Source organism: Ctenocephalides felis, unplaced genomic scaffold, assembly GCF_003426905.1.
Source record: "Ctenocephalides felis isolate EL2017-DRISC unplaced genomic scaffold, ASM342690v1 CF-g0.4_SCAFFOLD_01604, whole genome shotgun sequence".
Taxonomy (NCBI): Eukaryota; Metazoa; Arthropoda; class Insecta; order Siphonaptera; family Pulicidae; genus Ctenocephalides; species Ctenocephalides felis.
In genome coordinates, this window is record NW_020537758.1 from 1,186,925 (window position 1) to 1,212,612 (window position 25,688).

At 31.6% G+C, this 25,688-nt stretch overlaps 2 protein-coding genes across 4 annotated transcripts; one reads left to right on the forward strand and one right to left on the reverse strand.

Annotated features, from left to right (window-relative positions):
* Positions 1-610: 610 nt before the first annotated feature.
* Positions 611-19,824, reverse strand: LOC113372479 (tetratricopeptide repeat protein 39C-like). 3 transcript variants are annotated; one of them, XM_026612815.1, is made up of 15 exons: positions 19,686-19,824; positions 19,472-19,541; positions 17,989-18,215; positions 6,037-6,139; positions 5,877-5,970; positions 4,383-4,606; positions 3,463-4,315; positions 3,119-3,322; positions 2,870-3,059; positions 2,634-2,806; positions 2,145-2,262; positions 1,594-1,783; positions 1,136-1,419; positions 898-1,054; positions 611-836 (listed from the first exon to the last, which is right to left on the reverse strand). In XM_026612815.1, exons 3-14 carry the CDS (start codon positions 18,154-18,156, stop codon positions 932-934), a joined length of 2,724 nt encoding a protein of 907 aa, XP_026468600.1. In that variant the 5' UTR covers positions 18,157-18,215; positions 19,472-19,541; positions 19,686-19,824; the 3' UTR covers positions 611-836; positions 898-931. The 3 variants fall into 3 exon arrangements, with proteins under 3 accessions (XP_026468600.1, XP_026468599.1, XP_026468598.1); XM_026612814.1 differs by having other exon boundaries at positions 2,151-2,262; positions 2,607-2,806; XM_026612813.1 differs by having other exon boundaries at positions 2,607-2,806.
* A 2,196-nt stretch (positions 19,825-22,020) lies between these two features.
* Positions 22,021-25,683, forward strand: LOC113372738 (sodium-dependent proline transporter-like; the record flags this gene model as incomplete). Its single annotated transcript, XM_026613084.1, is given in 8 exon segments — positions 22,021-22,044; positions 22,187-22,319; positions 22,380-22,518; positions 22,580-22,763; positions 22,841-22,863; positions 24,509-24,647; positions 24,649-24,779; positions 25,638-25,683. Coding segments are annotated over 8 exon segments (819 nt in total), but the record flags the coding sequence as incomplete, so codon positions are not given.
* Between the last annotated feature and the right edge of the window lie 5 nt (positions 25,684-25,688).

The window sequence follows — 25,688 nt, forward strand, 5'->3', positions numbered from 1 at the left end:
CTGTAAATAAAGTATATGATTATAAAATTAATTAGAATTAAAGATAATTATCATAGGTTAAGGATGAAGAACATTGTCACATATCTGATCTAAAAACATATCATCACACACGAATTTTATATCAAATTGATGTGCATAATTAGTAGAACCATTTAATGTATGAATTAATGGAAATTAATTAGGAATTTAATTAAAAAACACTAATTAATTAGCGAGCACGCCTTTTTCACAAAATCACTGTATAAAGATGGCCGCCAGTAAAAGCGAACTGTCATGAAGAAATGAACGAAGCGAAGTGAAGTGAAAGCCGAAAGCGCGAAATTCAAATTTCATACTGTATAATTATCAAGTTGCGCAAAAATAATCAATAAATCAATCAATATTGGACACTGGAATGCATGTGGAATTTCAATCAATTTTTCACCAAATATAAAAATACAAAAAAATATAAGAAAAATGATTAATTAAAGAAATTTAAATAAAACTGATGAAAAATATTGAAGGACGGATTTTATATTTCTTGAAATATAAAATTTCTATATATTTATGTATATATATATATATGTATATATAAATAACAAATATATATTATTTTGTATTACCTTCTCCTTGAGTATTACAACAAAGCGTTGAGTATGGCTTTAAGCCAATTAATTTTTTATACATTTGCATTAGTTTCGTTTAACAAATTCAACAATATTTATTTATAATTATATATAGAATCACTTTTAATATAGCAGCATATTATATCTTCTATTAATACTTTTGCTAATATTCAACATTATTATATTGCATAGTTTTATCTATAACCTTGCATAGGCAATTGTGGTAACTACCTAAAGGAAAAAACATAATTTAATTCTTGTATGTATTATATAAGTGTACTGGAGTTTGTACCTGATTTAAATACACCTGGTGCAACCTCTAGTCTTCAATTGGGTCCCTCATTGGCCCTTTTCAAGGCAGCATGTATCCTGACGTTGAGCCTGTTCTCAAAATCATAATCTTTGTACTGTTGAGCCTCATGTAACCACTTTTTGGCCTCTTCACGATTCTAATATAAAAAGATATAGTAATATATTATATTTTATATATTATAATATATAAAAATCCAATATATTATTCTTTCTCTTACTGTTTCCAAATCCTGTACCATGAGCACCACAGCCAGTTCATACTTTGCAAATGCTGCAATATGATCATCCCATTTAGCAAAGCAGCTCGGTTGGGGTGGAGTGCGAGACCCACTGCTCCCAACCTGGCTTTTGGAGCCCCTTCTCGAAGACCTCGCGGATTTCTGTTCTATTGCCAATCGATAGGACTTTTCTGCTTCTGACCAACGGGAGAAATAGGCGTGACAAGCACCCAGAATTAAGGATGATAGACCAGGAGCTGGCTCCTTTTTCACCTCCAGACACTCTAAAAAATTAAATATAAAAACTTACACTAAAATTTGATCTGTGGAGAGCTTTAAATAATATATATCATATATATATATATATATATATATATATATATATATATATATATAATATAATATAATTATATTATTATATAATATATTAATTAAAATAAAATTTTAACCAAATTTACCTATTATTATGCTTTCTATTTCCTCCGGTCTGCAGCTGGTCAAAGCGTTCCACAGAATGAGCATTTCGTACAAATACATTCTCCAGAAGGTCGGATCCTTATCCGGAGCCGCAGATTGCGATCCGGTGGCAACTTCCGGGTCCGGAAAACATAAAACCCTTCTGCCAATGTACTTTTCCACCTGTGCCTCCTTTAATCATAAACGATAATGGATAAAAAAAAGAATTTTGGTTTCATACAAATTTTTATTTACCATGGGCATAGCATAGGACCACAACTAGGTGTAGGTCGCATTTTGCCTTAATTTAATCAATGAGAATTTAGAGATTTAATAAAAGTATTTTTGATGGACGCGACGTTACTACTACAATGCAATAATTTTGATATTGTATACCTAAATATATCTACTAAAATATAAAATAATACAATTACTAAACTTATTACTTTGAGTAATAAGAGAAGCCTTTTCAGGTTCATTACTGTTCGTCCTGGCTATGGCCATGATTTGTTTTTAATTTTAAAAATAATAAATAAGGAAGGCGGCCACTCACATATACCTTGTGGTCGCTCGACGACAAAATGTCGAGTATTTCCGCTTTGATTCCACGAGCATCTGATTCATTTCCAGAAGCACCTCTGCACAGTGCCGAAAGAAATGTGTAGAATATCCTGAAATATTAAAAGACAATATTAATTTAAAAATAAATACAAATCTAAAATAAATTAATTTTCCAAACAATTGTATTATGAATTTATTGGTTTATGAATAAAAGTACTTTTACTAAATCAGGCACAACATGCATATTACACAAATAGTTTTAATGATTACTGTAAATTAAAAAAAACAACATTATAAATTAATAATATTAAATAAATATAAATAAAAATTGTACATGCTGTGCTATAACTGGTATTGCAGGCTTATTGAGTTAATTTATTACTGACTCACCAAGCTTATCGATTAGTTTTAGGCCAAAACCACACACCAAAAACAAACAATAAAACTAACGAACCTGAGACAACATTCTATATACTCTAACCTGCTCCACCTACTCCTCGCTCTCAGTTCCTCAAAACACCTCGCAGCACTAGAAAAATCACGCTGCATCAATCTGCACCACCCGATCTCGTGGAGACATAACAACTGAATTTCCTGCTGCACTGCAGCTCTTGCAGAACGCTCGTAGGCCAAAACTGCAGCAGGAAGATCACACTGGAAAATATACAGACATTAAAATTCATATATGTACTAATAAGTTAAAGGATGTTCGGGCACCTTCAAACGTTCAACTCTTCCTTCAAAATACAAGAATAAAGCTGCTTCAGAGAATTCTTCTTTAGACTCTGCAATCAATCTGCCTGCTTCTGCAATTTCTGAAGACATACCTTCTGATCCGCCAACTCCAGCAGAACCGTCAATAGCAAAAAAAGGTCTTACTATGGTGTGGTACCAGAGAAGAGCTAATCTGTTCAACAATTGATGCACTTGATAGATGTCTAATAACAATAATTTCTTTATCCTTACGTTGCTAAAGGAGCACGCATATCAGTTCCTTGTCTAGCGAATGCAAGACTGGTGAGACCCGCACCACGATCTCCTTCAAAACCAAGGAAATGGACAACACGCAGAAGACTTGGAGGTAAAAGACTCACAGCCAATTGGAAAACTCCATAACCAAAGCTTACCGCTGACATCAAACGTGCTAGATTTTCAGGATCTATCGGCAACCTGAAAAAAAAATGCTATTAGATATTGACTAGTATTAAATTTGTTGATGGAAAGTTGTTTATAATATTATTGGAGCAGGTAATAGGTCAATTCAGCATCGTCTACTGTTCAATAGTCAGTTTTGTTTGTCATCTTCTTACTTCTTAGTCGAGGCCGCGCCCCTGCCAGCCTCGTCCAGCACCCTCTGCTGGTCAGTGCCGTGAAATTTCAAAGACTTCTGAAGGGGACTTGCCACAAAATCCACAGATTTATTATGCCTAGTGATGTTATGATCTGAGGCCCACCTCAATGCGCCATCAGATCTTTGGTTGGTTCTACTATCCCATTGTAAGGTGCTTGGTCGTTCAGAGTCGCTAGAATTTGAGATTACTCTCTGAGTTGATTTTTGTATGTACCCATTATTACCGAACTCTTCCTGGACGTCGTCCATGTCGCTTCCGGAAGCAGGATTAGTGCCGGGGACCGGATCGGGATCGGAGAATGATAACCTCATTTCGTCTCTATCGCGAATAGGTATTTTTTTTGTTTCCATATCATTTTCGGGGGCGACTGATACATTGGCACGCATCTCGTCCTGAGCTATTTCACAACTATCTCTCAACTTCAATGGTTCTTTAGTCTTCTCTTTACTCTTTACATTATCGGATTCATATTTAATAACTACATTATCCGGGTTGGGCGTGATAACAGTAGTCGGATCATCAGATAAAGGTCCCAACTGTCTGGTGACGGCATCTTTTACTTTACTCTTTAAATCCGTTTTATTAACAGAAATGTCTTCGCAACTAGCAAAACTATCAGCTGATGAAGAAGATGATGCATTTGAGGCAACAGACGCACGTCTGTGGTTATGTTCCTTTGTAGACTGTTCATGTTCGCCATTTGGAGTCGAAATATTTAGTGGCAACATATTTTCGACAATCGGTGTGAAAGCCATAGTGCCTCCTGGAGTCACTGGTGTTGTCGGTTCCCAGGACGGATTGACGGGACTGACTAGAGAATAGAAACTACATTATACATTCAACATGAGGATGGACTTTGTATTGTTAACCGGACTTACCCGGATCAAGTAGATTATCGCTTGGTCCGCCTTCGTCCCGGAATGCTTCCCGGTACAGTCTTAGGATCTGAGAGTGTGCTGATCTGTAAGCCTTCCAGGCTCTTCTGAGAGCCCAGGCACCTTTCATATAACCAGCCAGGTCTTGTTGAAGTAAAGTCAACAGAGAACTACAAAGTTGACAATCGGCGCTAATCACGCGCCGTTCTAGTTCGTCGGAACGCTCCCTGAAAAATAAAAGAAATCAGGAATGTCGATTCAGGATCCCATAAAATTATTTTCCAAGCACATCTTATATATTAAAATGAATCGCAAAATGTATTGGTAAGCGCATAACTCAACAACGTCTGGACCAATTTAGCCAATTATTTTTTTTAAATGTTCGTTCAAGTCCAAGGATTGTTCCTACGGCGAGAAAAAAGCGAATAATTGCCGGAAAACCCCCAAAACAGCCCTTTTCTTTTTCTCATACAAACTTTTTCTAACTAAAACGTAGAATCAATTTGAGCTTTATTGCTATTATATAAAGTTCATATTAAATTACAAGCACTCATTGTAGGATCTATATTCCAGTAGGAACTATATTCCTCCTTGACGATTATTCGGATTTCGATAAATCTTTCTGAAGTTTGTTAAGGAAATTTTCTAGGATGTATGTGATTATAAAGTACTGGTATGTATAGGCAATATTGTAGAAATAAACAGAAAAAATTGCAAAAACCGACATGTCATTGTTTGCATTGAAAACAAATGAAAACTATCATCTGCCAAAAATTTCAATTTACTTATGAACCTAGACAATATTAGAATATGTATAATAAATTTATGATTATGAATAAGAAAACTGAAATGTCTATATTATTATTGCCAAAAAGCAGCTGAGATGTGCCAGAAATTAAAATAATATAAAATACAGTATATGTATAGCAGATTGAATGATACACATATGAACAGGATATGACAAATTAATTCACTTAAAATATGAAATTAAGTATTAATCAGGGCCGGTCCTACCTTTAATGTCTTAGGGGGCGCCAACACAAGATTCGGATATTAAATTTTCAATATAGTTTTTTTTTCAATATAAAATTTCTTTGCATCTTTTACTAATCTTACCACAATATTTTTAAAATTCGTAAAATTTTCACTTTATAATAACAAATGAGAAAGTAAAGATGAATACATACAATTCGGCCCTCACGATATCGATTAGGAGAAGTTTAAGATCCAATTTTGGATATCTTAAATAATATAAAATTAAATTAATTTAATCCAACATTAAGGACCAGTGTTATGTTATGGTTAGGGTTATGTTATACCGTTTACAAGCCTTCAATTTAAAATATAGTGTGGAGAGTAATTTAAAAAACAATAATTATTATTTTTAGGTAAACGGTAAATATTAGTATATTATATTAAAAAATTGTAGACATGGGTACAGGAACGTCTGTCGGGTCATCTAGTAATAAATATTATTATTTTTTTCTATATACCAACTTTTGCAATTCTGCTATCGATTTCCGCCCATTTGATTGTCGACGATCGCTAGTTGGCAGCAGGCGATCTTTCACCGATTTGAACCAACCTCCGCCTAGATCAAAATTGGCATCAGCAATAATAATTGTAATAAGAATACTAATAAAGTTTCATAATTTACTTGATTGACTTTTGAAGGATTCGTTTGCGCATTGCTTTTCTGTTTCCTTGAGTTCGTTCAGGGCCAGCTGGAGTTTTTCTTCTTCGAAGGACATGAGAGCATTCTGGAAAAGAAACAGATCAAATATTATATATCAAAGCTTCTTGGTTCTTCTTCCTAAGTAAATACTAGTAGAATCCGCTTAGTATGACATTCAAGGGACGGCGAAAAATGGTCATACTAAGCGGTCGTCATACTAAGCGTACTGAAAAAAAAAACAATTTTTGGCGAATATGTTATTAATTTCGGTAATTTAATACAAAAATTAAGGTAAAAAATGACACATATAAACAAATTGACAAATTTAATTAAAAATATGACATAACAATGCATTTTTTAATGTAAGAAATCTGTAATTTTCGTTTGAATTTTAATTACTGGGTAAAAATAGTAAAAAATATAGAACTTTACTAATTCAGTAAATTATAGCAGATGTTATCGCTTCCAAATTTCGAACACCAAGAATGAGCCTACTTATTTTTTGCACGAGGTCGTCCATGCCGGAAGTTGCCAAAGTTTCCATAGCGCGAATCTCGTGCAACATAGAGACCTGAAGGTATGTAGCGACCTGACACACAAGGGTAGTTCACAGTGGTGCCATACCATAACAATGTGCAATGAAAAACATGAACTCTATGTTATCGGAGGTGTAAAATCATGTCGGTCATTATTCGCTCCGAGCGTGACTGCAGCGCCGTAATAAATATAAACTGATTGGGGCTATCAGTGTGTGTTTTTCATGGGTTTTACATGTTTGTTAAAGAAAAAAGATATTAAATAATTGTTATAAATAATAATAAACAAGATACAGTAATAATGTGAACGCTGAATGTTTATTGAAATTATTAAATTTACTTCAACGTACTTAAAACATAGTTAAGTATAATCATTAATTAAATAAAGAAATGCAGTAAATAATTTTAAGGTTAAGTGCCTCAAAGCTTATGTCATAATCTCGGAATAGTTCTTAATAAAAATAATATAATAATGATAAATAATATTTTATCAATAGAATAAGTAAATAATAAATTAATTTACTCATTTTTTTGGTCAAACTAAAGACTTAGACACTATTATAAAGACATAATTTAGACATTATTATCAAAGACAAGACCCATCAAATAAAATTGCAGGAAAAAAACTACATTAACTTTTCGAGACTTGTAAATTGAAGGAAATATTGTTGACAAGTAGGTAGGACTCAATACCTCGACCGATTCACTGCAAATGCGATCATAGGGCTTGGGAACCCACGGTGATCCATCAACACTACAAATATAAATTTCGCATTATTTCAGCATTGTATTAATTAAACTGTTTGCAAAACTAGCTGTAAGTGGAATTCTGTCTTAAGGCAATTAAGGCATCGTGCCTTGAGGCAAATTGCTGGAACTTCCCGTACCAAAAATTATTATTTTTTTAAAAACGATTAACATTTTTGAAAAAAAAAATTACTTTGAAAAAATAAGATTTTGAGAAACTATAAATTGGACAAAAAATTACTATTTTTTGAAAAAAAAATTTTTTTTTTAAAAAATTTTTTTTTAATTTTTTTTTTTTTTTTTTTTTTTTTTTTGAAAAAAAATTTTTTTTTATTTTGACATATTGTGGAAGATCTGAACTTTCTTTTCAAATCAATCGTACTGCTTTAACTGCATAGGGACAAAATATAAAGCGCGTAAGCGCCGCGTCGCTGTCTAACGCATAAGCATTGGTACGGAACCCATAGGACTGTAAACCAAATTCATACTTATTGTTAAAATCTCTATAAAATATCTGATAATTTGATGTGCATATGTCTAATGATCATTTTTGACCGCCAAATGGCTCATTTTTTTTACTTTTTCCTCCATATCTCCGAAACCGCTAGACCTACCTTTATGAAAATTTTATCGATTCTTCATCTTGTCAATACAAGTGAAATGTTTTTTGAATTATTCAAATCGGACGCTCCGTTCTCTCAAAAACTGAGTTACCGTTTTCGGCACTTTTTGCCCCGTATCTTCGGAACGGCTAGACCTGCATTCGCCAAAAACTAATCAGCACGTCTCCTTATCAATACGAATCGAATGTTTTTTGAATTATTCAAATCGGTTGACCCGTGTTCCCGAAATCGTCGACGAAAATTTGTATCCGCACATACATACACACACGTACATACATACATACATACACACACACATACACACACACACACACACACACACACACATACATCCATTTTTTCTAAGGTATGCCAAAATGTTCAGAAACCTCTGAAACGTAAAGATATATAAAAATTTTCATTTTCGATTTTTTTGCGATTACTATAACTTACCCTACGGGAAGTTAATAAACATTTTTTCGCTATGTGATAACTTTTATTTTTCTTTTAATCATAAAATTACAATTATTATATAATAAAATGTAATTAATATATAAATAATAGTTATACATAATCAATATACAATATATAAATATGTATTTTTCATTATTTCAGGCTTGTATTAATTACATTGTTTTACAAAACATTTTTTTAGTAAGCATTAAATTTTGATAATACAACAATTTATTGACTTATAATTTTTCTTTTTGCTAAACATAACAATTTTACAACTATTCATAATACTCCGAATTGTATTTTTATAACAATAAGGTTATGATACTTACTTTATTCTTCTAACCGCTGCGATCCACTTTTCCCGTTGATTTTCTTTCCACTTAGCTGTACAAAATGTATAGAATTTGCAGTCACTTTTTCTGCTGGTATTTCTACAACCCACTACACAACAGATATGGTGGCTCATTTTAAATTATCTTATTTAAATTTTGAAGTAAATAAATATTTTATGTGTTTTTGTTTAAAATTTTGTTTATAATAGCCCCTTCTAGTGCTTCAAGTTAGCCACTACGAACGCTTCGGTCGATTTGACTTCCCCTTCCATGCCTTCGCACATAGCCAATACTTGGACCAAATTTTTTTTCAAAAATGGGTCATTATAAGCGAAATGTCAATGTAAGCGAGGTCAACATATCCGACTAAACAGCTGTTTTTTTGAGAAATTTTATATGGAAACCAAACTGCCTTTAAAATTACGTCATAATAAGCGGTTGGCAATATATCCGGCGTCATACTAATCGGATTCTACTGTACTTATTTTATGAAATATATCAAATTTTTGTTGTATTTTTTTATTTATGATCAAGAGAAGCAAATACAATGCTATACTCAAAATTTTAATCCACTTGTGGCTGAGTTATATAATTCTAAAAAACAAATGGAATATGCTATTTCCACAGAAACTTTGGTCGGCGTGCGGTCTGTCTTAAAGTAATATTAAGAGCTAAAACTTACTTTCGCGCTCCTAGGAGCAAGAAAATTCAAAAACATCCATATTGAGGACCACCCTAATCAATATGAATCTCAATAAAAATCAATACTGGTGGTGTATGGCATCGTGCCTTAAGGTAAATTGCTGGAACTTCCCGTTCCGTAATGAAATATTCGAGAAATTTTAAACGTTTTCAAATATATTATTACAAATACTGTAACTTTCATTATTTTTGCTATCTTGTTATATCTGAGCAAATCAAATGTAAATCATAAATCAATTTATCTCCAGAACATTAACAATCGTCATTTCAAAAATATAGTTGCCTAATTTACACAAAATTGAAAAAGTGCTGTCACAGTCAAAACGCATTTGCAAATAATTCCGTACGACATTTTCACTTATACTGTGCTTAGCTTGGCGGCATTTTCACATTTTTCATTAGTTTTCACAAAATTCGAGTTCGAAAAGTGTACATAACCAGTACATGAACAGTTTAAACGCACTTGGGTAACCATTTGTACCATAGTGGCGCTTAGACTGTGCTTAGCCCGGGTATTTTTTGAATTTTTAATCCAAAATTACAAAAATATTTTATAGAAAATAAAGAAAGATGCAATAATTTTTTATCCTCAAGAGCAATTGTTTTGTCAATACCAGCAGAAAGTTTGTTAGATAATTCAAATCGGACGCTTAGTTCACACAAAAACCGCAATTTTTTGCACATTTAGCTCTGTATCTTCGAAATGACAGGGCCTGTCTTTGCCAAAAACTAATCACTTCTTCTCCCAAACATTACAAATTTAATGTTTTTTAAATCATTCAAATCCGATACTCCGTTCTCTCAAAAACTCGATTTGTATTTTCTGCACTATTTGCTTCGTATCTCCGTAACGGCTGTACGTACCTTTGCCAAAAACTAATGAGCACATCTTCTTATCAATAGTGATCGAATGTTTTTTAAACCATTCAAATCGGTTGATCCGTGCGCCCGAAAACGTGGACGAAAAATTGTATCCATACACACACACACATCCATTTTTTCTGAGGCATGCCAAAATGTTCAGAAACCTTCAAAACGTCGAGAAATGCAAAAATTTTCATTTTCGATTTTCGACCCATTACTATAACTACCCTACGAGAAGTTAAAAATAATAATAATAAAAAACAAAAATTTGTTTAAAAATTTATTATAAAACTCATACGTTTTGGCTATAATCCTAGCCTTCATCAAGTAAAGACTAAAAATGAAATTCAAAACATCAAAGTTTTAAAAGATAAATTAATACTATAACTAATAAGATGTACGTACCCCTTAAATAAAACTAACAATTCTACTGTCCTTAATAATTTACCTGATTTAGGAACCCACTCTGGTGTCAATTGTTTGCCATACAATAAAGAATTCTATTTTGCTTGAAAAAAAAAAAACTATTTTATAAATAAGGACTCCGAGTAGTCCTTACAATTTTAGCACAACCACTAACCAAATTTTTGCTAAAACAAAAATTTCTTTAAATTTCGAACGTCTTAGAAATCTGGTCTAATTACTTGTTTGGATTGCAAATCAATTTATATTGGTAAAACTAGCCAAAACTTAATAAAACAACTTCAGTGACAAAAAAAATAATTGAAAAAATCCCAACCAATTTAAAACTATGCTAACAGAACACATTAATATATTAAAACACAACATAGACTTTTTTTAACCTTGCCATACTACATTTTGAAGAAAATTTAGTCAAAAGATGCATTTGCGAATGATTTTTTTAATGGATTTTTTTTAAAGGTAATGGAAAAACAAAATATTATGTATATATAATTATAGAAGGTCGCCCTTGAAAACTACAGTCCTAGAATTCACAATTCAGTTCTAAGAATAGAGTTTTGAAGCCAAACAACATAAATCGATACTATAATCGCAATTCTATCACTACAATGACGTCCTAAAAATTCCCTTACTATAAATAGTACACCATAAATCCAATTACTATTTTAAAATAATTTTTTTTTGAAAATCCTTAAAGTGTTCAACTTATACACCTATTTTCTTAAATATGAAACTTATTTCATTCTGTAAAGTATTTAAATTTGTAAACATACTCATCTGTTTTCCAGCAAGACGATATTTTACGATTTCGCAAATTGTCATAAAATCTAATGTTGTTTATAGCAAGTAAGGCAAACAAATTAAAAAATTAACGAGCTATTTTTACGATTCGACCACTGAAATAACAAAATTGTATAAACACAATTTCTTAACGACGCAAATAAAATCTTGAACAAGATTTTAGAAATCGACTCTGGATTTTACACCTACATACTAGAAATTTCGGGATCAGTAAAAAAAATTTGATGTGGGAGGAACATATTAGTAATTGTAATTTTTAAACTGTAAATTTAATTAATGATAATAAAAGTAAATTAAGAAATTTAAGTGCAATACAGTAATAGAGCATACAGTGTCAATAAAAGTGCATTTTTTATTTTAAAATTCACAAATCTTAGACCAATGGTTTAATATAAACGGTGAGGAGACAAATTATTTATAATTATATTAATAATTATGTTTATAATTAAATTATTTTAATTTTTTTCTAACATCAGAAAGTTCTACGACAACACGATTTACTCAAAACTCGACATGGAATATCAAATTAAAATCCTGGAGCGTTACGATTAAGCTCAAAGCATCTCTATTGCAAATCGTCCATAACTTTTAAAGCATTCGATTTATCTGAATTATGTATTCGCCAAAAATGTTTATAATTAATTTATCTTAAATTTTTTCTAACATAACAAAATCCTACAACAACCCGGTATACTTATAAATCATGAAACCAAATGCATTACAATGCACTGACAATTTCAGATCATATTTTTCTATTAATTTAGGAAGTAGACAGATGAACAAAAAGTATTCAATAAAAATAATTTATTATCAATTGGGCAACCTTTGAAGACAATTGGTTTAAAAATAACTAAAACATTGCCCAAGTTTTTAAATCTATAAATATATTTGATAGTGATCAATTTTTTGGAAGCCTGATGATGTAAGGGCATCTAAAATCAATCACAAGTTAAAACATGATAAACAAGTTCAGAAAACATTTGAAGACAAATTGGCCATAGTTGTTTAAAATTCCCTAAAACATTTCCCAAGTTCTAGAGAAGCCCTTAAGTATTCTACACCAGAAATAGCTATTGAGAAAAATTGGCCATAGCAGCTTAAAAATCCTTGAAACCTTTACCAAGTTCTAGAGAAGCCCTTAAGTATTCTACACCAGAAATAGCTATTGAGACAAATTGGCCATAGTTGCTTAAAAATTTCTAAAACATTTCCTATGATCTAGAGAAGCCCTTAAGTATTCTACACCACAAATAGCTATTGAGACAAATTGGCCATAGTTGCTTAAAAATCCCTAAAACATTTCCCATGATCTAGAGAAGCCCTTAAGTATTCTACACCACAAATAGCTATTGAGACAAATTGGCCATAGTTGCTTAAAAATCCCTAAAACATTTCTCATGATCTAGAGAAGCCCTTAAGTATTCTACACCAGAAATAGCTATTAAGACAAATTGGCCATAGTTGCTTAAAAATTTCTAAAACATTTCCTATGATCTAGAGAAGCCCTTAAGTATTCTACACCAGAAATAGCTATTAAGACAAATTGGCCATAGTTGCTTGAAAATTCTTGAAACATTTCCCTAGATCTAGAGAAGCCCTTAAGTATTCTACACCAGATAGCTATTGAGACAAATTGGCCATAGTTGCTTAAAAATTCCTAAAATATTTACCAAGTTCTAGAGAAGCCCTTAAGTATTCTACACCAGAAATAGCTGATGAGACAAATTGGGCATAGTTGCTTAAAAATTCCTAAAACATTTCCCAAGTTCTAGAGAAGTATTCTACACCAGAAATAGCTATTAGAAAAAAGCCTTTTTGGAAGCCTGATATGAAAAAGGATATCTAAAGTTAGTCACCATTTGGTAAAACATAATAAACAAGTTCAGAAAACATTTGAAGACAAATTGGCTATTGTTGTTTAAAATTCCCTAAAACATTTTCCAAGTTCTAGAGAAGCCCATAAGTATTCTACACCAGATAGCTATTGAGAAAAATTGGCCATAGTTGCTCAAAAATCCCTAAAACATTTACCAAGTTCTAGAGAAGCCGCCCTTAAGTATTCTACACCAGAAATATCTATTGAGAAAAATTGGCCATAGTTGCTCAAAAATCCCTAAAACATTTCCCAAGTTCTAGAGAAGCCCTTAAGTATTCTACACCAGAAATAGCTATTGAGAAAAATTGGCCATAGCAGCTTAAAAATCCTTGAAACCTTTACCAAGTTCTAGAGAAGCCCTTAAGTATTCTACACCAGAAATAGCTATTGAGACAAATTGGCCATAGTTGCTTAAAAATCCCTAAAACATTTCCCATGATCTAGAGAAGCCCTTATGTATTCTACTCCACAAATAACTATTGAGACAAATTGGCCTTAGTTGCTTGAAAATTCCTAAAATATTTCCTATGATCTAGAGAAGCCCTTAAGTATTCTACACCAGAAATAGCAATTAAGACAAATTGGCCATAGTTGCTTAAAAATTCCTAAAACATTTCCCTAGATCTAGAGAAGCCCTTAAGTATTCTACACCAAATAACTATTGAGACAAATTGGCCTTAGTTGCTTGAAAATTCCTAAAATTTCCTATGATCTAGAGAAGCCATTAAGTATTCTACACCAGAAATAGCTATTGAGACAAATTGGCCATAGTCGCTTAAAGATTCCTAAAACATTTCCCAAGTTCTAGAAAAGCCCTTATGTAATCCACACCAGAAATAGCTATTAGGTAAAAGCCATTTTGAAAGCCTGGTGTAAAAAAAGTACTTGAGGATATCTAAGGTTAGTCACCAGTTGGTAAAACATGATAAACAAGTTCAGAAAACATTTGAAGACAAATTGGCCTTTGTTGTTTAAAATTCCCTAAAACATTTCCCATGATCTAGAGAAGCCCTTAAGTATTCTACACCACAAATAGCTATTAAGACAAATTGGCCATAGTTGCTTAAAAATCCCTAAAACATTTCTCATGATCTAGAGAAGCCCTTAAGTATTCTACACCAGAAATAGATATTGAGAAAAGTTGGCCATAGTTACTTAAAAATTCCTAAAACATTTCCCAAGATCTAGAGAAGCCCTTATGTATTCTACTCCACAAATAACTATTGAGACAAATTGGCCTTAGTTGCTTGAAAATTCCTAAAATATTTCCTATGATCTAGAGAAGCCCTTAAGTATTCTACACCAGAAATAGCTATTGAGACAAATTGGCCTTAGTTGCTTAAAAATTTCTAAAACATTTCCTATGATCTAGAGAAGCCCTTAAGTATTCTACACCACAAATAGCTATTGAGACAAATTGGCCATAGTTGCTTAAAAATCCCTAAAACATTTACCAAGTTCTAGAAAAGCCCTTAAGTATTCTACACCAGAAATAGCCATTGAGATAAATTGGCCATAGTTGCTTAAAAATTCCCAAAACATTTCCCATGATCTAGAGAAGCCCTTAAGTATTCTACACCAGAAATAGCTATTAAGACAAATTGGCCATAGTTGCTTAAAAATTCCTAAAACATTTCCCAAGATCAAGAGAAGCCCTTAAGTATTCTACACCAGAAATAGCCATTGAGATAAATTGGCCATAGTTGCTTAAAAATTCCTAAAACATTTACCAAGTTCTAGAGAAGCCCTTAAGTATTCTACACCAGAAATAGCTATTAGAAAAAAGCCTTTTTGGAAGCCTGATATGAAAAAGGATATCTAAAGTTAGTCACCATTTGGTAAAACATAATAAACAAGTTCAGAAAACATTTGAAGAGAAATTGGCTATTGTTGTTTAAAATTCCCTAAAACATTTTCCAAGTTCTAGAGAAGCCCTTATGTATTCTACTCCACAAATAACTATTGAGACAAATTGGCCTTAGTTGCTTGAAAATTCCTAAAATATTTCCTATGATCTAGAGAAGCCCTTAAGTATTCTACACCAGAAATAGCAATTAAGACAAATTGGCCATAGTTGCTTAAAAATTCCTAAAACATTTCCCTAGATCTAGAGAAGCCCTTAAGTATTCTACACCACAAATAACTATTGAGACAAATTGGCCTTAGTTGCTTGAAAATTCCTAAAATATTTCCTATGATCTAGAGAAGCCCTTAAGTATTCTACACCAGAAATAGCTATTGAGACAAATTGGCCATAGTCGCTTAAAGATTCCTAAAACATTTCCCAAGTTCTAGAAAAGCCCTTATGTAATCCACACCAGAAATAGCTATTAGGTAAAAGCCATTTTGAAAGCCTGGTGTAAAAAAAGTACTTGAGGATATCTAAGGTTAGTCACCAGTTGGTAAAACATGATAAACAAGTTCAGAAAACATTTGAAGACAAATTGGCCTTTGTTGTTTAAAATTCCTAAAATATTTCCTTAGATCTAGAGATGCCCTTAAGTATTCTACACCAGAAATAGCCATTGAGATAAATTGGCCATAGTTGCTTAAAAATTCCCAAAACATTTGCCAAGATCTGGAGAAGCCCGTAAGCATTCTACACCAGAAATAGCTTTTGAGACAAATTGGCCATAGTTGCTTCAAAATTCCTAAAATATTTCCTTAGATCTAGAGAAGCCCTTAAGTATTCTACACCAGAAATAGCCATTGAGATAAATTGGCCATAGTTGCTTAAAAATCCCTAAAACATTTACCAAGTTCTAGAGAAGCCCTTAAGTATTCTACACCAGAAATAGCCATTGAGATAAATTGGCCATAGTTGCTTAAAAAACCCTAAAACATTTCCCAAGTTCTAGAGAAGCCCTTAAGTATTCTACACCAGAAATAGCTATTGAAAAAAATTGGCCATAGTTGCTTAAAAATCCCTGAAAAATTTACCAAGTTCTAGAGAAGCCCTTAAGTATTCTACACCAGAAATAGCCATTGAGATAAATTGGCCATAGTTGCTTAAAAATTCCCAAAACATTTCCCAAGATCTAGAGAAGCCCTTAAGTATTCTACACCAGAAATAGCTATTAGAAAAAAGCCTTTTTGGAAGCCTGATATGAAAAAGGATATCTAAAGTTAGTCACCATTTGGTAAAACATGATAAACAAGTTCAGAAAACATTTGAAGACAAATTGGCCTTTGTTGTTTAAAATTCCTAAAATATTTCCTTAGATCTAGAGAAGCCCTTAAGTATTCTACACCAGAAATAGCCATTGAGATAAATTGGCCATAGTTGCTTAAAAATTCCCAAAACATTTGCCAAGATCTGGAGAAGCCCTTAAGCATTCTACACCAGAAATAGCTTTTGAGACAAATTGGCCATAGTTGCTTGAAAATTCCTAAAATATTTCCTTAGATCTAGAGAAGCCCTTAAGTATTCTACACCAGAAATAGCTAATGAGACAAATTGGCCAAAGTTGCTTAAAAATCCCTAAAACATTTACCAAGTTCTAGAGAAGCCCTTAAGTATTCTACACCAGAAATAGCCATTGAGATAAATTGGCCATAGTTGCTTAAAAAACCCTAAAACATTTCCCAAGTTCTAGAGAAGCCCTTAAGTATTCTACACCAGAAATAGCTATTGAAAAAAATTGGCCATAGTTGCTTAAAAATCCCTGAAAAATTTACCAAGTTCTAGAGAAGCCCTTAAGTATTCTACACCAGAAATAGCCATTGAGATAAATTGGCCATAGTTGCTTAAAAATTCCCAAAACATTTCCCAAGATCTAGAGAAACCCTTAAGTATTCTACACCAGAAATAGCTATTGAGACAAATTGGCCATAGTTACTTAAAAATTTCTAAAACATTTACCAAGTTCTAGAGAAGCCCTTAAGTATTCTACATCAGAAATAGCTATTGAGACAAATTGGCCAAAGTTGCTTAAAAATCCCTAAAACCTTTACCAAGTTCTAGAGAAGCCCTTATGTATTCTACACCAGAAATAGCTATTAGAAAAAAGCCTTTTTGGAAGCCTGATATGAAAAAGGATATCTAAAGTTAGTCACCAGTTGGTAAAACATGATAAACAAGTTCAGAACACATTTGAAGACAAATTGGCCATTGTTGTTTAAAATTCCCTAAAACATTTAGAAAATCTAGAGAAGCCCTTAAGCATTCTACACCAGAAATAGCTATTAAGACAAATTGGCCATAGTTGCTTAAAAATCCCCAAAACATTTACCAAGTTCTAGAGAAGCCCTTCCACACCAGAAATAGCTATTAGGTAAAAGCCTTTTTGAAAACCTCGTGTAAAAAAAGTACTTGAGGATATCTAAGGTTAGTCACCAGTTGGTAAAACATGATAAACAAGTTCAGAAAACATTTGAAGACAAATTGGCCTTTGTTGTTTAAAATTCCCTAAAACATTTCCCATGATCTAGAGAAGCCCTCAAGTATTCTATACCAGAAATAGCTATTGAGACAAATTAGCCATAGTTGCTTAAAAATTCCTAAAACATTTAGGAATTCTAGAGAAGCCTTTAAAGTCATAAAGAACACAAGATATTTAACTACCCCGATGTTCAGTAAACATTTACCCTCTTACCATGAACAAGAGAAATCCATTGGCGGCCTTAACTTGCGTACTATCTGGCCTTTTCTGGAACATCCTCTCGGCCCTTTCGGCCTGATTGTTGAGAAGGAGTGATATGCCCAATCTGGCATATTGCCAATCGGGCATCGAGTCCAAATTGTCATCGATATTGGTCGCCATCCTCCTGATGCATCACTACTGGTGCCAATTAATAAACCAATTCGGGGAAAACCCTTTTTCTGGTAAAGGAAATATAAATATAAATTAGTATACTTATTTATTAATTATTAATTTGGACACAAATGTGAATATCTGAGCAAAATTTTAAAGGATTTGCAAAACAATTCAATTATATGATTTGATGAATTTACTTTTTGAATAAAGGTCAAGAAAATAATCAACCCATTGAAAAGTACAAACTTCAGTATAAAATGTTTGCAATTTTTAACATTTGTTTAAATTGTACAGAAACTTGTTTAAGTACATAAATTTTATTTTACATATATGAAAAGCTTATAAAATTCTCTACATAAATGAATTTAACGATTTTCAACTTTTGGGATAAAATCATGACGAAAAAAATCGTCAAACTTTAAATTCGTATAACTTTGCGAACAAAATATTTGTACGTTTTTGACTGTTGCTTAAATTGTGCAAAAACTTGTTTAAGCACACAAATTTTATTTTACATATATGAAAAGCTTATAAAATTCTCTACATAAATGAATTTAACGATTTTCAACTTTTGGGATAAAATCATGACGAAAAAAATCGTCAAACTTTAAATTCGTATAACTTTGCGAACAAAATATTTGTACGTTTTTGACTGTTGTTTAAATTGTGCAAAAACTTGTTTAAGCACACAAATTTTATTTTACATATATGAAAAGCTTATAAAATTCTCTACATAAATGAATTTAACGATTTTCAACTTTTGGGATAAAATCATGACGAAAAAAATCGTCAAACTTTAAAATTGTGTAACTTTGCAAACAAAATGTTTGTACGTTTTTTGACTGTTGTTTAAATTGTGCAAAAACTTGTTTAAGCACATAAATTTACTTTGCATAAATGAAAAGCCTGTAAAATTCTCTATATAACTGAATTTACCAATTTTCAACTTTTGGAACAAAATCATGAAGTAAAAAATCGTCAAACTTTAAAATTGTGTAACTTTGCGACTAAAATGTTTGTACGTTTTTTGTTTAAATTGTGCAAAAATTTGTATAAGCACATAAATTTTCTTTTACATATATGAAAATCTTACAAAATTCTCTACATAACTGCATTTAACGACTTCCAACTTTTAGAACAAAATCATGACGAAAAAAATTGTCAAACTTGTAAATCGTATAAAATTGCGAGCAAAAATCAAAATGTTTGAACATGAAAAAATAGTTACAAGTTTAATTTTAGTAAAAAATAGAGAAATTAATGCATAAAATTGTATGTACTAAATGCCATTTTTGACATATTTAATAAATGTGCACCATACCTCTTATATTTTATCGAATCAAAAAAAAATCCATAACCAAGGTCACTAAATCCTAGAACACTACGCCACACTAAAAGAAAACACACGAAAATATTGAAAACCAAACAAAAAACACTTTAAATTCAAAAAATAATAAACATAAAAATTTTACATACAAATGTCATTATAAGTCATAGGTTATAAACGTACACATAATCATAAACTTACTATTTACCATTAACAAACTCTGAACGGTTTTATTATACAACAAGCACAATAGTTTAGATTTTGTTCCAGATGTGTCATTTGGATAAATGACATTTTTTTCGATGTTTTTTTAAATAAAGAGAAATTCTGCGGGCGCGATGTGTGCGTCTGCCAGTTTTTGTTCTGAGTGACTCATTTCGCAATTTCTGAGGCGGCTCGACGACTACATGGACGCCGAGTGTATCGATTTTGATTTTAAATGTGTGGGTTTTGAATTATAAAACAGAGCAGAATTGGAATAGATATACAGCACTTTGTTAAAATGATGGAAATTAAAATAAAATACAATGTTTGAAAGTAGAAGTACGCGAAGACATTTGTAATTGCAAAATGCAACAACGTGAAGTTCCTTCGGATGTACCAACATACCAAGAAATTAATATTAAAACAAAATAATTTTTAATTAATTAATAGCGACAAATAATACTATAACTAAAATATTTATACCAAAATTGTTTTTAAAACTTTTCACAAATAATTTTGTGTAATTAATTATTTATTTATATTTTTGTTTTGTCCAACAAATCTATTTGGTATCATCATGCAACACCAACTTCTGGCTAATGTCCTGTGAGATTGCAACATGGACGTCAGTTAAATTTTCTTGGTGTACAGAATTTAATAAAAAGCAGTGTTTTAAACCAATTTTTTTTTTCTACACGTTTTACAATAATCTTTTACATACGTGTACTTATTTACAATAATTTGCAAGTGGTTTTAAAAATCCGGTGGACTCTATATTCCCGAAAACAGTATTGTCACGGTTGGGTTTATGCAAACGACATTTTGTGTGTAAGTTTGTTATACTCAAATTATGATTTCTGTTAATAATAGATTTATGGTAGTTTTACACATTTTACAATAATCGTGTACGTTTGGATACATTTTACACACTGCAAGTGGAATTATAAATCTGGAAAACTTTATATCTGAAAAAAACATGTTTTTAAAGAAGTGTTAAAGTTGAGCTTCGGCAGGGCGCCATTTTGTCAGTAAGTTTTTGATATTTGATTTATTATATAAATTGATACTTTTAACTTCCCGAAAGAGATTATGTTTTTCTCTGATTTGCCAATTTTATGTTTTTTCGACGTTTCAAGTCATTCTGAATAGTTTGGGGCCAAATTTAGAAGTATGTGTTGTGTGTGTACGTGAGCCAAATTTTTGACATTTCATCGACTTCAAAAATGGCTGAACCGGTTCTAAAAATTTAAAAACCATTTGATTATTCGAAAGATAACGCCACTTACACCTAGATAGTAATCCAATTTCTATAACAATACATTATTTATCTTGCTACTAATAATTTCTACAGACCTTCTTTTAAATTAGGTCACCAGTTGCACAATTTGACATCAGATTATTAATATTGAATAATTTGATTATAATGGGGCCCATCCAACAAAAGACTCGTGTGTTGCGGTTCTGATTTAATAACAAGTGGTTTAATTCTCGTAAATTGAAAAAATTATGTATTCAAATTATTTAATAAAACGAGCAGAATGAATTTTTTTAACCAGTTGGATTACGAGATTTCAACTCGAAGGAGGTCTAGGAAATGCCTAAAGGAAAAAAAGTAATGTGAAGTAAATAAATAAAATTTATAAATCTGAAATATCGTAAAAAGTATAATTATTATATTAGAGCAGTGATTTACAACCTTCGTCATAAAAATTTGGTACAAAATGTTCGTTGTTTTGAGTAAAATATGTGGTTTCTGTTTGAAAATACTAAATTTATATGTATAAATTTATTTTTTACTTAACAATTTTAGTTATTAAAGCAGTGATTTCCAAACACTATAACAATACATTTTTGTGCAAACTATATATTTTTTTAGGTAAAATCTTTGTCTAATTAATATGAAAAAATCATAGAAGTAATAAATGTGACTCTATTTATATTCGACTGTTTATGAAAATTTTTTATACTTTAAAATTTAGTTTAAGAAAAGTTAATTTTCTAAATTATTTAAAATAAATTTAAATTTTTGAAATAATTTAATAAAACAAATCAGTTGATAATTTTACACTTTTTCAATCAACTTTCAGTAATATTTTTGATAAAATAATTTTAAAAATAGTTTAATTAATTATAATTTGTTTATAATTTTTTTATATATAAAATTTTGTTTATTATCGACTTTATTTATTTATTTTTCAACATGTTTTTCTCGTTTTTTAAACACGTTTTTTGACAAATGCAAAACGTCAGATTTTATTTTTGTAAATATTTATTTATAAGATTTTTTATTTAGTTTTTTATTAAAATTATTAATGTGATGTTAATTGGACAACTACCTCATGAGTTCTACAGCTCTGTCTACGGTAATATAAAGTTTGAGGAAAAAATAGATACCAAAAAAATAGATAGTTGAATTTACCAAATCATTTAAGTGACTACTAAAAAATCTTGGTTTTAAATAATTCCTGTGTTACCTGAAAATTTATCCTTTATCCTTTATCCTAGGATGCGGAGAGTGTGGCCTCCTCCAGGGGCAACTGGGCAAACAAAACCGAATTCATATTATCCTGTCTAGGATACGCCGTAGGAATAGGAAATGTCTGGAGATTTCCCTACCTTTGCTACAGAAATGGAGGAGGTTTGTAGAAATTTCATGAGACAAACTTGCTGAAAAAATATTGGCTTTGTGTTTTTCCAGGAGCCTTCTTGGTACCTTATTTTCTCATGTTACCATTATGTGGACTTCCCCTGTTCTTCATGGAACTTTGCATAGGACAGTTTTCAGGAACTGGGTGCATCACCATGTTCAAAATATCGCCTTTGTTTAAAGGAATGGGGTAAAGGAATTTGGAACCCCTAAACACCATACAGAGTTTATTTTATTTTTTCTGGTTTTAGGTACTGCATGGTTATGGTCAATTTGATTTGTACCATCTACTACAATGTAATCTTGGCCTATCCTCTACTATTTTTGTACTATAGTATGGCGAAGAAACTTCCTTGGGTTGATTGTAACCAAAAATGGAATGATGAAAGGTGTTCCAAGGTTTGTACAGATTTCTTGCAATCGCCAATTGTTACTGTACCGTTTTTATTTTGTTTCAGTTAGGTACTACAAGGTTTTCTAAAAACACTACTTGGAGAGCAACAAATTTACAGACACCAGCTGAACAATTTTTTCAGTAAGCCAAAATCCGTAATGTTTATGTAATTTTACGTAAGAAAAGTTACATACTCACGTCATTTTTACGTAAGATTAATGCAAAAATGTGTAATAATTTCGCCTATTTTAAATAATGTGGATTACGTAATATGGATTACGAAAATATTTCGTAATTATTACGTAGTTTTTGAAAAAAAAATGGCGTTAAGACGCACTTTTTTACACACATTCATAAATGCATACAGTCTATCAAAAAAAAAAACAAAACGAGCCCACCCATAAAAAATTTGCTTCCGACGCCACTGCATACACACATATGCGTAGATATGAGCACACTAATTCATAAACTTAGAAATGCGTATACATACATATGTAATATATATGTATGTACACACACATACATACACACACACATATATATATACAGTGGCGTCGGAAGCTAATTTTTAGATGGGTGGGCTCTTTTTTATAGGCAGGCAGTGGGTTCGTTTTTAAGCCCACACGGTTACTGTGTATATACTATCTGTAGAATAAAAGAAAAAGCACATTTATATGGTATGATTATTTTTTCGGCGTATGTACACAATTTTAACATTAGCAAACCCATAAAGTAACTAGTGGTGTATGGCATCGTGACTTAAGGCAAATTGCTGGAACTTCCCGTACCGTAATGAAATATTCGAGAAAATTTAAACGTTTTCAAATATATTATTACAAATACTGAAGCTTTCATCATTCTTGCTATCTTTTTTATTTATCAATTTATCTCCAGAACATTAACAATTGTCATTTCATTTCGAATTCAATTTCAAAAAAATAGTTGCCTAATTTACACAAGATTGCTCCCGTATAGTCACAGTCTAAACGCACTTGGGTAAACATTTGTGCCAGAGTGGCGCTTAGACTGTGCTTAGCCTGCGTAATTTTTTGAATTTTTAATCTAAAATTACAAAAATATTTTACGGAAAATAAAAAAAGATGTAATAATTTTTTATCCTCAAAATCAACTGTTTTGTCAATACAAGCAGAATTTTTTTTAGATCATTCAAATCGGATGCTTAGTTCACTCAAAAACTGCCATTTTTTGCACATTTAGCTCTGTATCTTCGAAATGGCGGGACCTGTCTTTGCCAAAAACTAATCACCTCTTCTCCCAATCATTACAAATTGAATGTTTTTTAGATCATTTAAAACTCGATTTGAATTTTTTGCACTTTTTGCTCCGTATCTCCGTAACGGCTGGACCTGCCTTTGCCAAAAATAATCAGCACATCTCCCTATCAATAGGAATCGAATGTTTTTTTAATCATTCAAATCGGTTGATCCGTGCACCCGAAAACGTGACCGAAAAATTGTATCCATACATACACACACACATCCATTTTTTCTGATAATGAGGTATGCCAAAATGTTCAGAAACCTTCAAAACGTCGAGAAATGTAAAATTTTCATTTTTACATTACAATAACTTACCTTACGGGAAGTTAATAAAATCCTAATTTATCTTACGTAATATTTTTGCAGGCAAATTACGTAATCGAATTACATAATGTAGATTACATATTTCTTACACTAAAATTACGTAGTATTACGTATAATACTTAGTGGGTTATAAATAATAATAATAATTCAAACTTGGTGTATGATGTTTTTTTGTATTTTAGCAATGAGATTCTGCACATTTCATCTGGAATCCATGAACAAGGAACAATAGTCTGGCCTTTGTTGATAACAAGTACAATCAGTTGGGTTGTAGTATACTTATGCATCAGGAAAGGTATCAGCACTGTTGGCAAAGTTGTTTTATTTCACAGTACTTTTTCCATACCTGGTGCTGTTCTCACTTTTTGTCCGTGGAGTTACTTTACCAGGAGCATGGAACGGAATCAACTATTATATCAATCCAAAATGGGAACAACTACTAGAACTTAGGGTAAACTTGATAAATACAAATTATGAATATCTACATATATATAAAAATAAGTCGGGTTTTCCTTCCTGACGATATAACTCAAAAACGCACGAACCGATTTCGACAATTTTGCATTCGTCGGAAAGGTCTCGGGCTCCGCAAGGTTAATAGCTAAGAAAATTAGTGGTGCATGGCATCGTGCCTCAATGCAAATTCCAGGAACTTCACAAACTGTAATTAAAAATTCGAGTAATGACATTAGTGAGAATTATCAGAATTATGCTTGTTAAGTCAACGAGCAATTCTTGCCGCAAAGAATAATGATGTACACGCACTGAATTTCATCATTTAATCAAAAATTGCTGGCGATTTGGTGACATACCAATGATTCCGATTGGTCTTCCGTTTGACTTCAAACGATTGCAATTTCCAGTTCGCAATAACAAGTCTCAAGGCCAATCGCTTATTGTTTGCGGGATAAATTTCAAATAGATTATTTAGAAAATCATTGTTTTTCACATGGGCAGTTATACGTTTCCTGTTCACGAGTTGGAAATCCATCCGCTTGTTTGTGTTAACGTCAGACCAAAAAAAAAAAAAATGTGGTTTACCAAAGACCACTTCCATGAAACGGATAATTTGCGGATTTACTTTTATTCACTTAGAGAAGTTCAACTATAAAACACTTCATTTTTGTATCGAAATAAATTCATTCCTGTTGTGTAATAAAAAAAAAAATTCCTTTTCAAATATAAAACAAACAAAAAATTTTCTTCATCTTCTCACGAAACCATCTGGTGGCGAAACGGAGTTCGTCGGGTTTGCTAGTACATATATATATATATATATATATATATATATATTTAATTTAATTTTTTAGGTTGGGCAGATGCAGCAACCCAGATATTCTTTTCATTAGGACCTGGCTGGGG

Coding starts and splice junctions, on each gene's coding strand:
- LOC113372479 (XM_026612813.1), bottom strand. CDS start 18,156: ATGGCGACCAATATCGATGACAATTTGGACTCGATGCCCGATTGGCAA. Junction 1,420..1,593: donor AATAGAAAGCATAATAATAG/GTAAATTTGGTT, acceptor TTAATTTTTTAG/AGTGTCTGGAGGTGAAAAAG. Junction 1,055..1,135: donor TGGTACAGGATTTGGAAACA/GTAAGAGAAAGA, acceptor TTTTTATATTAG/AATCGTGAAGAGGCCAAAAA.